General features: G+C 42.7%; 1 protein-coding gene across 4 annotated transcripts in view; it reads right to left on the bottom strand.

The window, feature by feature from the left end:
• The window catches only part of PBX1 (PBX homeobox 1), a 426,141-nt gene that overhangs the window by 130,986 nt on the left and 281,894 nt on the right, over positions 1-13,261 (bottom strand). For all 4 annotated transcript variants that reach the window (XM_086957251.1, XM_086957235.1, XM_086957243.1 and 1 more), the window contains exon 4: positions 9,175-9,365. In XM_086957251.1, the coding sequence (XP_086813377.1) occupies positions 9,175-9,365 (191 nt within the window). The remainder of the gene's footprint in view (positions 1-9,174; positions 9,366-13,261) is intronic.

Below are 13,261 nucleotides of genomic sequence, written 5' to 3' on the forward strand. Positions count from 1 at the left end.
CCCTCGTCACCAGCTGACTAGACTACGGGAACGCCCTATACGCAGGAACCACAGTCAAACTTCAGAAAAGACTCCAACGCATACAGAACTCATCCGCACGACTCATCCTCGACATCCCTCGCCACAGTCACATATCAGCCCACCTGAGAGACCTGCACTGGCTCCCCGTCAACAAAAGGATCACGTTCAGGCTCCTCACCCACGCACACAAAGCGCTCCACGACATAGGTCCCGAATACCTCAACAACCGCCTCACGTTCTACACTCCAACACGCAAACTCCGCTCTGCCAGCCTCACCCTCGCCACCGTTCCACGGATCCGCAGAACCATCGCCGGAGGAAGATCATTCTTCCACCTGGCGGCCAAGACGTTGAACTCCCTCCCCGCCCACCTACGACTGACCCAGGACCACCTCACATTCAGGAAACACCTCAAGACCTGGCTCTTCAAACAGTAGCGGCACTCCCCTCCCCCCTCCCCCCCCAGGGCCTTGAGACCCTCACGGGTGAGTAACAGAGTAACGCGCTCTAAAACTGTATTGATTGATTGATTTATCCCCAATGACTAGGTACTTCACTGAAGTTGCGTTCTGAGTCACCTACCCTGGCACTTCACTGTGTAAGTAGGAAAGGCTGATTGGTAGACTGACTGAAACAGACCCAAAGAAATGGAAAAGCGAAGATGCAGATTTCAGATTGTTTTGACTGTGTGAGCTTACACGAGTTAAGAAGCAAGAAGCGCCTTGTCTTCTTTCTATCTGGCACCTTGCCCAGATGCCCCAAGAAAGACTCCCATTAACCACAGGACTCCATACCAGACTTCGTCTGGCCTAGCTGACAAACAGGTCCCAGGCAGAAGGGCTAGCCCAAAAGGCCACTGCTGGCTCTCTTCTTGGTCGATATGAGCTGCTGAGTGGCTATGGTGGAACTTGTTGTCACTAATTTACCCCAAGACTCTTCCAACACATAATCCCAAGACTACCCTAAACATTTCTTAAAACCTTATCCGTTTTTGCACAAAGTTAAAATGCACCACTTGTCCCAAAAAATCCTGGACTAGCTCCTCACAAGTACTCGAAACTGAATGTGGCAACAAGTTTTGAATAATAATCGGTGACAGTAACAGTTTTAATTTTGCTGCCTGTGGCTATTTTCTGGCCCTGGCCTGACTCTGCTTCACACCCATCATCAATGCAGTTCTTTCAGGTTTCCTCGAGGCTGCAGTAGTTGTCAACCAGTAGCAGTGAACGCCAAGAGGCGAAGATCATGCGTCTCTTTGTTGGCTGTACACTGTTACTTTTAGCAGTGATGTAACTAGTTTCTGAAGTGGTTTGCCTCAAGGCCCCACTGATGTTTTGAGTGTCCTATGGTACACCCCATAAGAAGTTCAAAGAAGATTCAGATACGGCACAAGCATTGCTTCTAGCCACGTCAGAGAGCACCCTCTACAACTGAGAAGAAACCACAACACTAACTTGATGACAGAAATTGTCTGCAAACCACTATGCTTCTAGCCCTGGACAACAGGAGTGAACCAGGAAGGTTTACCTCTGCCCAACAGCGTATGCCTGAACCATATGTGCTATTATTCCAGAAGAGGCATTATTGAAGAAGGTAATAGTAACTCTTCCACATATGGATTAGGTGCTTGGCTTCAGCTGCTTTCCGGCAATCTGTGTTAGGTGCCACTTGTGTATTCCTTCTGTACAATCTTTTGCTTAACGGATATTTTCTACTGTTAGATGGCTGGTCACTGGCCCATCCTCCATCTTAACCGCATCGCTGCTGCGGTGATTTTTGCGCTGTGCGGCATTTTTAAAAATACCGCGTTACATGTCGAGCTCAGCTCGTCATCAGCACACGCCACCCGTGGCTGATGACGAGCTCAGCTCATCATCAGCAGTGAAGGGGTTAATGTGTTTGTCCTTGTGAGGCCAGAGAACCACTGCACTGCAGGCAACAAGAAAGTTCACCAGAAGAGACAGAACTTTTCAAAATGATCAATTCTTTGCAAGTTTGTCAGTCATTCAGTCTTCTTCGGAAATCCTCTACTTCTTCCCATACATAAAGTTGAAATAACTTAGCCAATTCATTTAATTTGGCAGTGCATATTTAAATCTGCAACCCTTATGTCCACTGTGCTTTATAGCACACTACCTTTCTCTAATGATCTGTGAATGTTACCTAAGAGACCCCCAAATACGTGCTGAACTGAGATGGCCTTGGTTCACACTTACTTCTAGTATTCCTTAAAGAGGTACAAATCCCTAGACAGATGGCAAACTGGCAGCAAAACAAGAATGTTTATTGTAATGAATTCCTAGAAGCCAAAATGTAAACAAGGCCGCACTGGCCAGCTGGGCAAGCGGGCAATTCCTCAGCAGGCTTGAGTACCAGGAGGCCAGTCTTGACACTTGGAGGCCGGTTTGAGCCTCTAGGAATGGTGGTGCTCATTACAGATCCCGGCCACAACTTGAAAGAGTTGTACTTGTTCTAGCACGACTGCCCATGGGGGCTGAATTTTACATTTTTGCCAGCGTTGTTTTAAGTTTCCAGTCTGGCCCTGAATGTAATGCACACACCATGGAAAATAGCTATCCTTCTGACTAATAAGATTTGTTTTTAGAAAGGAGAAGACTTATTTTATGTTTTGATGCAACACTTTCCCTAGGCTGCAATATTGAGCAAGCCGGAATTTAACAATGACTTAAGTATGCTATCACAACTAAAATGATGATGACATATGCGTCAACTTTAAAGATTCTGTTGCTTCTATTGGTGTTCATATGACCATCATGGATCTCTTTAATTCGTGGATAGCGTACCATGAAAACAGGAAGTGGACTACAACTTAAAGGGTCCACAAGATAACTAGTAACTTAGGTAACATTGCTGGGAGTTCTCCTGGACGAGGAGCTTTGTTTTCAAAGGTCAAATCAAAGATGCTTCCACCTCCAACTTTAGTGCTCTCTCTCTGACACTTGGTCCTTTTCCAAATTGACTATTGAAATACTTTTTACCACGGCTTCCCAGGAACGTAGCAATTAAACTGTGGAGTACCTAGAAGTTTTCAGCCTGCGAGATAAACAACTGAAGTAAATTGATCATGTTGCTGCTGTACCCCGAGAACAACATTGATTTCAGTGCATTTAAGTTTTTATTTTAAGGTTCTTTGCCAGATGCACACAATTTTCTATAACCTTGACCAATTCTGTCTGATCACTTCTCCTCCTATAGAACTACCAGTTTTCTGGTTCTGGAATGTTGAAGCTATTTTGCTATTATGTTTAAAGATTAAATGTCCCCAAGATGGATGTTGCTCCTTAACACATTTAGGTTCTGAATTTGATTCCGGCGGATGCGATACTCCTTCACAAATGTGACGGATATGTCGTTCAGCGTATTACAAGTGCATTATAGCCTATGGCACTTGTAATAGGACAGACGATATATGCGTGACATTTGTGACAGAGTATCTTGTCTGCCAAAATATAAAACAGGTCCTTAGTTACTGAGCTATGGAAAAACCTGCTGATCCATATTCATTCTCTCCACAACCACCTAGATTTTAGAAAATCATTGATGCTGTTTTTATTCTGATCATTCAATTTGTTAGATGTCCAGATAATTTGGGTTTTAGATGTTCAGTGCAGTTCTTTATACATTCCTATAGCATCATGGTGACCCTGGGGTAAATGCCACAGTTACAAGAACAAAAATGAAATCAAAGTGATTGCAAACTGAAGCTCAAAAGTTAGGGTTTAATCATAGTTCTGCCATTCTATTTACAACCAGATTTTTGCTATTTGCACATAGGCCAAATAGCATTTTGTCGCCAGGTTTCTTGAAAATTCATGGAGTACACATTTGGGAATCCTCGAACTCCCTCACAATTCTGTAGTCTTTTAACAATTACGTGTGCTTTGTGTTAATTCACACACCTCACCAGAATGTCGCACACAAGCAGCCATGGGGGGCTCTATTAATATGTTTTAGTATACTATCCTAATCATAATTCGGGGATGCAATCAAGAAAGGAAAAGAGGAAGGTGCAGTCCATTTCCTGTTAACCACAACTTTCTTTTACCTTCCTCAAATTCAGAAATGAGTTACAGTATATCTCTTTAATAAATAATTTCTGAGCCCTTTAGATATGTTCATGTGCCCTTTCCTCTGTCTAAACCGCCTCAAAGTCTGTTGCCCATATCCCATTGTGAGAACCTATTAGAATTGTAATTACGTAAGATGAAACCAATCTCAAACTTTCTATAAGCTTTACATCATGTTTCAGAATATTTTTTTCAATTTGAGGCACTGTTTGCCTCAATGTCTCCGAGGCATCCCTCTCTATAAAGAGTGCTCTCATGCATCTCCATGCATGTGTGTGGTTTGAGATGCTTAATATTGTTTTATTACAGTGCCCAGTATTGCAACCAGAAGTTAGGAAGATACAAGGTTATTTGTTTCTAAGAAATTTCAATTTATTTTTCAATTTATTCTTATAAGTTTCCCACTCCATATGAAAAAAATCATATTAGCAATCAAGCAAAGACCTTCCTGTAATCTAAAAGTGAATTTAACTATTATACTTTTTGGCAAGCATTTTTTTTTCACAATCAAGACTATTTTGTAGGTGTTGGGTTATTTAAACACTCAAAATTTGCATCTAACATACAGCAGCGGTCTGTACAGGTAAGAGACGTAGGGTGGTGGGACCGGGTGAGGGGGTAGTTTATTTAATTATTACATTAATTATTTATTTTATTTTCCCAGGTGATCGTCTGTCGAAATCTCCCCTCACGCAGCCCCACCGCTCTTACCTGTAAGGGCCGCGGCTGCTAACATATCCTTCAGTTTTCTGTCTTCAGTATTTTCTCAATTTAAAAATGTGCTTTGATGTTACTGTCATCGTTAGTACTGCAAAGCAATTGTTCTTTTTGTTTTTTGGATCTTATAAAATAGTGTTCTAAGCTCAAATTGTATAAGGAAGAGAATCCATGCTTTGCCACCATTTATAAAGACATTTTGCAAAATTCCGGACCCTCCATCACTCTTGCCATTAGACTTTCCCCTCTACATTATGTTAAGTTCTCTCAACCAGTGCTGCATTTTTGTTGCAGTCTGCTTCATTTTCATTTAGAAGTTCTAAATCATTTTGATTTTGAAACACTGACTGCAATATTTGTAGGAGATGCCTTAACACCTGCCTAACAGACAATGGTCGCAGGATACACACTGCTCCAGGAGCTGCAAGGTATCACTGTCAGTCAGTGTTTTTTTGCATCATTATTTCGAGATAAAAAACTCCTTAAGTGAATTTATGCAGGTTTTACCCACCTTTTACAAGGTTATTCGCCAGATGCACAAAATGTTCTATAGCCTTGATCAATTCTGTCTTTTTGATCACTTCTCCTGCTATAGAACTACTAGTTTTCTGTCCCTGGGATAGTGAACCTATTTTGCTAGTATGTGTTTAAAGATTAGGGGCCTGAATTTGATCTTGGCAGTAAAGGTCCTGCCGTCTCTTTTTCACCAGATTCATCACCCGCTGACTTGGCAGTTCGTCCATCAGATTTAGAAGTTGGCATGTCCATGGGAGAAAGACCGCCACAGTCCCGCTGGGAGAAAGACCACCACAGTCCTGCTGCCTCTGCCAGGAATCTTTGCCCACGTCAACGGCACCATAGGCAGAAGAGGATGGCGGTGGGACTCCAGTCAAGAGTCCAGCCGAGCTGTTTAAAATTTGCCTTTCCGTTGAGGCAACTGTGGCGTGAATCCCTCCTACTTTGAGTTGATGGAATCAAAGGAAATGAGGTAAGAACTTACCATTTTTCCTGCCTCTTGACTCCGTTTCCATCTTGTACCCCATCGTTCAGGTCCCTCCTTTGCTGCTCCCACGCCACCACAATGCCAAACGACTCAGAGACCCAAGGTAAGTTACTTGCACAATTGTTCTACTATGGATCGTGTGCTGACAATTGCTGTAGCCTTGTGTATTTCTGCATTGCTCTTACGTGCTATTTTGTTCTTAGGTGTAACGCAATAATGTTAATTTTCCTACTTTTCAAGGAAAATTTAACACACCTGTATTGACACAGATATTTGTTGTTGTGGTACTTGAGAATGTTATGCTAGTGGTGCCTGTGGGTGGGCGTTCAAAAGTGTATGTTGTGTGAGTAGCATGCAATAAGTAACACAAAGGGACATAACACACTGCCTACATATGTTTTTCATGCAAACATGACTCGTATGTGTATTGACACAATATTTAGTTGTCCTTACCAGTATTAACTAAACTAGGAACTCACGTCATTAGCAAGCAGCGTTAGGACACCACCAGCAAAACGGGAACAAAAATCGACTCAGCGCAAACCCGCTGGCTTGACGGTGATGGAGTAATGTTCTCCAGCACGGAAAACTGAAGCTGCAGCAGTCTTCTGTCTATTGCTGCAACATTTAAATATAACGGATGGACTGCTCTCAGCTTGGCGGAGTACTTGAAACAGCAGTCACGGGACAACCGTAGACCCGCCGAGATCTAAATCAGCCCCTTAGTGTCCACATTGTGGATGTGGCTGATTAACACATTTAGGATCTGATTTAGATTTCGGGGGACGGGCAACTCTGTCACAAACAGGTCGGACATATCATCCACTGTGTTACAAGTGCATTGTATCCTATAGCACTTGTAATACGGCGGACAGGACATCCGTAACATTTGTGACTGAGTACCCTGGCTACCGAAAAACAAACCAGGCTCTCGGTCACTAAGCTATGGAAAAGACCTGCTGATCCGTATTCATTCTCTCCATACCTTGAGCAACCTATGTGTTAGACTTCATATGATCAAACAAACATATATTTTACTTTACATAAGTTTCATGCACAATCATGAAATATGGCAAAAGTTGTTAGAGATCCAAAAAACACATTTCTATTAAAAACACCCAATGCTAATATGTAGCAGTCAGGACAGACAATAAAATCAATAAAGTTGCATATCAGTTTGCAGACCTAAAGTTGGGTTTGATGATGCTGTGTCCAAATTTAGACCGTGAAACAGGGTGTACATATCCTAAACGAGATAACTCTGGTCGTAACTGGGTGTCAGTTGTGCTCAACTCACCACACTCCATGGTAAAGAATGTTTGTTTACGTCACAGACATTCAGATTTCAAGTTCAAATTTAAATTTGTGTTTTTGAGCTATCTATGGGTCCGCTTTAACTTCATGCCAAATTTGATGCAAAGAAATGTTACAGCGCTGCGGTATCTGTGACCAGAATTGATCTATGAGCAGACATAGTTTTTGTGATGTAGCTACAAGTTTCATGAGCGTGGTTGGGCTAGTCTTGGAATATGTCAGAAGCTTCTTGCAATTGTCCAGCACTCCCCAACCCCTACCTTCCTGTGACAAAATAAATCTCTGGAGATACTTCTGACAATCTGCTGAGATCACTATAAGGACATGCATTGACTAAGCCTATAGGCTTCTCCTTTGGAACATATTGACTTTACCAATTGCTTCCAGCAGTGCTGTACACCCTCGATACGCTGTACAGGATTGTCAAATTAAAAATTAAACAAGGCACAATGGCGATGTTTGTCATTTCACTGATGAGGGCATTCATCTGAAGACATGCACGCACCATCATAATTAAGTGGGGGGGAATTTTCTTTCATTTCTTATTTCGTTATTTAAAATGGAGAGCACCACTAGGTTAAGTAAATTAAAAAAATATATTTTTTTTTAGTTTGAACATTTTTCTTTTTTTTAAAAGGACTGCTGGTGTTTGGGGAGGTGTAACAGAGGAGGGAGTTGGGGAAGGAAGGGGAAAAGCAGCACTCAGGGTGGAGGGGGTGGTGGGGGTCTAGAAACACAAGAGGGAGTAAACACCACTGAAGCACGAGCAAGGGAGAGCAACCTGGAGCACGAAATGGGAGGAGAAAAGCCCATGTGTCAGAGAGAGCTACACGGAGGGGAGAGATGAACATGGAAAAGAGAGAAAAACATAGAGTGGGAAAGAGAGAGAAGCAAACAAAGTAGACAGCCGCAAAAGCAGCTGCAGAGCTTAAGCAAAAAAATAGACAAAGCAGTGCAAAGGAAGAAAAGCAAATATATGAAAGAGCAACAGTGAGTGGAAGGTGCGAGAGAAGCACATGAGGGGGACATCTGGATTACACATGCACTCTAGTGGAGTGCTTAAACAAAACAACGAGACAGAGCAGGGAAGGGGAGAAAAGCAGAAGGATGAAAGTGAAAGAAGGGGGCGAGAGAAGTGAAGAGGCTATTCTTCGAGAGTATGACAAACATAAGATGGACTAAGCAAGATATCAGAAAAGAAGCAAGGAAATGAGAGTGACAACAAAGTCAACCAATAGCAAGCAAAGGGTGGGCTTTCAGCCCACTGTAAGAGTGTGGTAAGCTGACAAGTCTTTTGCAACCAGCGGGCTTGCGTTGTCTGGTACGTTCGACCCAATATTGATATTTTCCTATAACAATAGCCTGTCTCTGTTATAGATTCACAAGCTGTGCACCATGTCTGACTAATGAATTTGTCTGCTATTGCCATTTCTATGGTTAGTTTTATGTAGAAATCACAGAGGAAATACAGCTGTATCTGTCTTCATTTCCTTAACTCTCGATCCACTAACTGATTAAATATTCATGTTCTTTGGGGCTGATTTTTTATTCATAAGTGGAGTTCATAAACATTTATGGAGTCTCTCTGAAATATTCCTAAACTAGGTCTTAGAGAGCTGTGTGATGAACATTCCGATGGCTGTGTACCTTCTCAAACTGCTTTCAAAGATTATTAAATAAGAATATTCTTCAAAAGAGAGCTTGTATTAAACTTTTGAAGAAAGAATTTTAATCTCCCTTCTGGGGAGGCATTTCTTCAGAGATCATGTGTGAGTAGCATATCTGTCATTCTGTCCTAATGGCATCCTCTGGCAGTCTGTAGCACACGATGTTAGCAGATATGCACAACAAGATGACAATTTTGAAGACAAGATGCTGAGATATGTATTAACGGTGATGGAAGTTTCTGTATATGATGGTACAAAGACTGCATTTAGTTATACTTAAAGCCGCTAGGATGCCACATTGGTGGTAAGACAGCCACAACTTGACATTAGAAAGTGGCCCAAAGGATGTATGTGTGGTACTCACCGTGCGTCCAGGAATCGAGAGCGCAGTATCATGACAGCTTCACATGTGCTTTGTTTTAGCTGCATCTGGATGGAACTGAATTTACGATGAATAATGCCGACCATCCTCTCAATCTCCTTTGGTGAAATAGGCCGGGTCCTACTTTGCTCCCGCAACAGGTTCATGACATGCGTGGTGAACTCATTGCAAGCCTGGAATGAAAAAGGAAGTCTATTGAAGCGATGACATCCAATGTGGACAAATACTGGTTACATAAGTGTCCTTATTTAGAGTTTGGTAGGCTTGGTACTCCATCACGAATGTGGCGGATGTTGCATCCACCGTACAGCAAGAGCAACTTACTCAATGCACTTGTAATACAGCAAAAGGAGATCCACCACGTTTATGAAGGAGTTACCACCTGTCAAACTGTAAATAAGACAAAGGAACAAAATACTCCCACAGGTTTCTGCATGCTTTTCCATCACACACTGACAAACAAAATGACAACTGAAAGAAAAACAATGGACGTGTCAACTTTTTTTTCTTCAAACCTAATGTAGCATCTGAGGAACCTATTTATTTTCTGTATTTACTCAGACTTTCCCCCCAACTATGATTATCTTTATGACTCATCTCTCTCATTTAAAATTGTTTTATTTACAATAACAAAGTTTCAGTGCTGCCCCTCGATTTTAAAACAAAGCCTGATGACACATAAAATCTGAATGTTACATTGGTTGCCTTGCTAAGGCTTCAAGATTATAATTGGTTCAAAACAAGGGTCAACAAGAGTTGAGCTTTTGCTTTATTTCCACAATTATCAGGGACAATTCTAACATGTCCTCCCAGTTTGTAATATGTCCCCGATTTTGGCCGTAATCTATGTCACTTTTGGGATCCTGGTGAGGTGGGGGGAAATCAAGGGTAGTTCCTATAAATCAAGATTGGAGAAAGCAGAAAAATGAGACTCAAGCGGGTCTCCCTCTTCGTTTACCGCTAAACTTTCATTCCGCATGTGAGTGGTGAATGACCAGCGGCGAAGGACAGAGTGTCTGGGTTTGTAGCCACTTCGGCTTCTGAGAGCTGCATATGAGCCTCTTGCTATGAGTTCTCCTACCACCATTCTTCCTTCCAAACAAGACCTTGTAAAATCACAACAGGTCAACACCCTACCACATAAGCTCAGCCACACTCGTAAATGGTGACTGGCCCGCGTGGGATGGCCCATGTCTGAGATGCTGGAACATTACATTAAACTGTTTTGGGGAACAAGACGCAAACTCATCCTGAAGTGGCGTGACAACTGAATTACAGGGAGAAGGCATTCCAGATTTGGTTGAGACTGAAATAAGGTGAAGGACCCTGAGAAACCTTTACTTGTTGGCAATGTTTATTTTAATATCAGAGAAATCAACAGTAAACACTGGCACCGCAGACCACAAAACAGGCTCACAAACAAACAAAAAAAACGGGCCCACACCCTGGCCTATCAGAGCAGCCAATCAAGCACTGCCCAGTTTCCCTGTGAGCCAATCCGGCCCTTCTGCACTGTCCAGATCTGCCAGATAGGAACATATATGATTCAATGTCAAAGATGTTTAGCATGGAGGGGATAGGAAACGAATCATGTTTCTGTCATCGGATACTGATGAAATTATTACAGATCGGCCATCAATTAGACACTGAATATTTACTTGTCTCTTGACATTTTACTCCAGTGGAGGAATTGGAAGTCGTGGGGTTTAATATCGACACTACAGCCATTGAAAGTGGACTTCTGTGGTACCTGTGCTGTTTGTTGACTGGCACCTAGGTCAAAGTTCTTTGCTGGCTTGGAAGGGGGGGGGGGAGAGTTATTTTGAGGTATGTGTAATGGTTATTGTTTCTTGTTTAGTGTTCGATCACCAAAGTTTCTTGGCGCTGAAGAAGTAAGAACAAGTAGCCTGTAATACTGGAATAGAGTGGAAGAGAGTGAATAGAAAGGTTGTTAGCACTCTCCCCAATATACGTAAAGATGGCTGACTCCCTGGATATTCTAGAAATAAATTCCAAAATATAGACGCAGCAATGCATAAAGGATTATCATCAAAGGCTTTTGCTCTAACTTTATGAATGTGCAGGACAAAATTATTTTAGGACCAGTGCCCCTTGAGAGCTTGTACTGGTGGATTTTTTCTACCAGGAACTGTGGTTTATTCGTGGAGATGGCTAAGTGAACGATGGTTGGAGGTCTGAAGGCTTTGTGTTTATGTTTCGGTGGCCAGTGTAGTGCTCTCAAAGTTGCAGAAGTAAAACCATACCTCTTAACACCTTCGCTGCGGTGGCTATTCCGCCGCAGCGCTAACAGTCGCAGGGGGGCGCGCGGCTCACCTGCGCGGGTGACAGAACCGTTCCGTCACGGCTCGCGGGTGAGCTGTGCTTGTGACGGAACGGTTCTGTCACGGCCCTGCCCGCTTAATGAAACGCGCCGCACAGGCGCGAAATCAGTACCGTGCAGGCGCGGCGATCGGGCCGTGACGGAACTGTTCCGTCATGAGCACAGCCCACCCGAGGGGAGTGACGGAACGGTTCCGTCAATAGCGTCCAAAAGGCTAATGCCACAAAGCAGTCTGGCAGCTGCATTTCGAATAAGTCGGATCCCAAAAATTACGTTTTGGGGAGCATTCATCAGTGCAGCATTACTGTCTTACTATAAGGTTTGGCCCACCGTGGTGACAACTGGAACATTTTCTGTTTTGCTAATAATGCTGGCACCATTAGACAAATCTTCACAACATTTTCCAAACTAGTATGCAAGTTAGTTCTGCTGCTGTCAGGAAAGTTTTGTGGCGATTCATCAAGCGGGGGCCGAGAAAAAGGGTCCCCACCCACTTATCCTCCATGAAATGTCTATGAGGATTTTGCAGTTTTTCGGTACGGCTACAGCCCAAACAGATGAAGGGAATTACAACAAATTGGGCAGAAAAATAGATGATATTGGTGTAGAAAAAGTGCTTTTTGTTATATGACGTAAATCTGTCCAGTAGTTTCAGAGTTATTAAAGGACAAAAAAGATATCTAGGGACGTGGATCCACCGTGGGTCCACCCATGGGGTATCTGCGGTTGAGGGCGAAAAGCAAGGCCCTAACTGGCTGGTCGCAAACCTGACAGGAAAGTTGCAGCTTCCATTTTCTTTGTCGCTTGGCCCAGGGGAGGGAAAAATTAAATGTCAAAACATATACAGGGTCAGGATACAGGACACGTGGAGGGGTCTCTGAGGAACCTCTCATGGGCAGGAAATTTCTCAAAAATCTTTTTAGGGCCATTTCGTGGATCCACTGCATCATTCATCGCAGCACCCAGTGTAACTTTGTGATGGACCTGCAGATCCAAAGCACAATGAAAAACAAAATACACCCACTCACACGCCAACCCCCCACTGCACAAGGCCGAAGGCCATGTGCAGCGAGGGGCTGGTTCCATATGGGGAGTTGGCCACAGGGTTGGGTGCATGCCGCATTGGTTGTAATAACAAACAGGACTTAGATATTGATTTACATTTTTAGAAAACTACAAATTCACTGAAAATAACAAAGGTTACAGGAACCATTAAGTAACTTTAGGCCACAAGTTATTGTTTCTTAACATAAGTATAACTATAACTGATGAATTTCTATTGTCTTCTGTGGGTAAAACGTGAATCTAACTATAACATCTCTGTAACCTTTGGTTTTTTTCAGTGAATAGAAATACAGATAAACAAATATTTCCACAGCCAGAGAACCAAATATTGACTTTAACCTTTCACAATAATTGGACCAACTGCTTTACATGCATCCTGACAAGTTGCCCTATGGCATAACAAGCAATATTCCGGAAATTTCAAGCCATATGAAGATTAAGTTTATGTATTCTTCTCCTGAAGTTAAAAGATTTCTGTAAAAATGTTTTTGGAAAATACCTTTTATTAAAAACATCAATTGTATGTCAACAAATGCAAGAGAGATGGTTAGTAGTTGTTTTGGCAGCGATGACAAGGGCGATGGTGGCGCAAGCCGCAGTGGCCTCCTGGTCAGAGCCCTGGCACTTAATATTTTACAGACTAAGCACTGATCGTGGCTATGC

The sequence above is a fragment of the Lissotriton vulgaris genome, chromosome 1_1, assembly GCF_964263255.1.
Source record: "Lissotriton vulgaris chromosome 1_1, aLisVul1.2, whole genome shotgun sequence".
Taxonomy (NCBI): Eukaryota; Metazoa; Chordata; class Amphibia; order Caudata; family Salamandridae; genus Lissotriton; species Lissotriton vulgaris.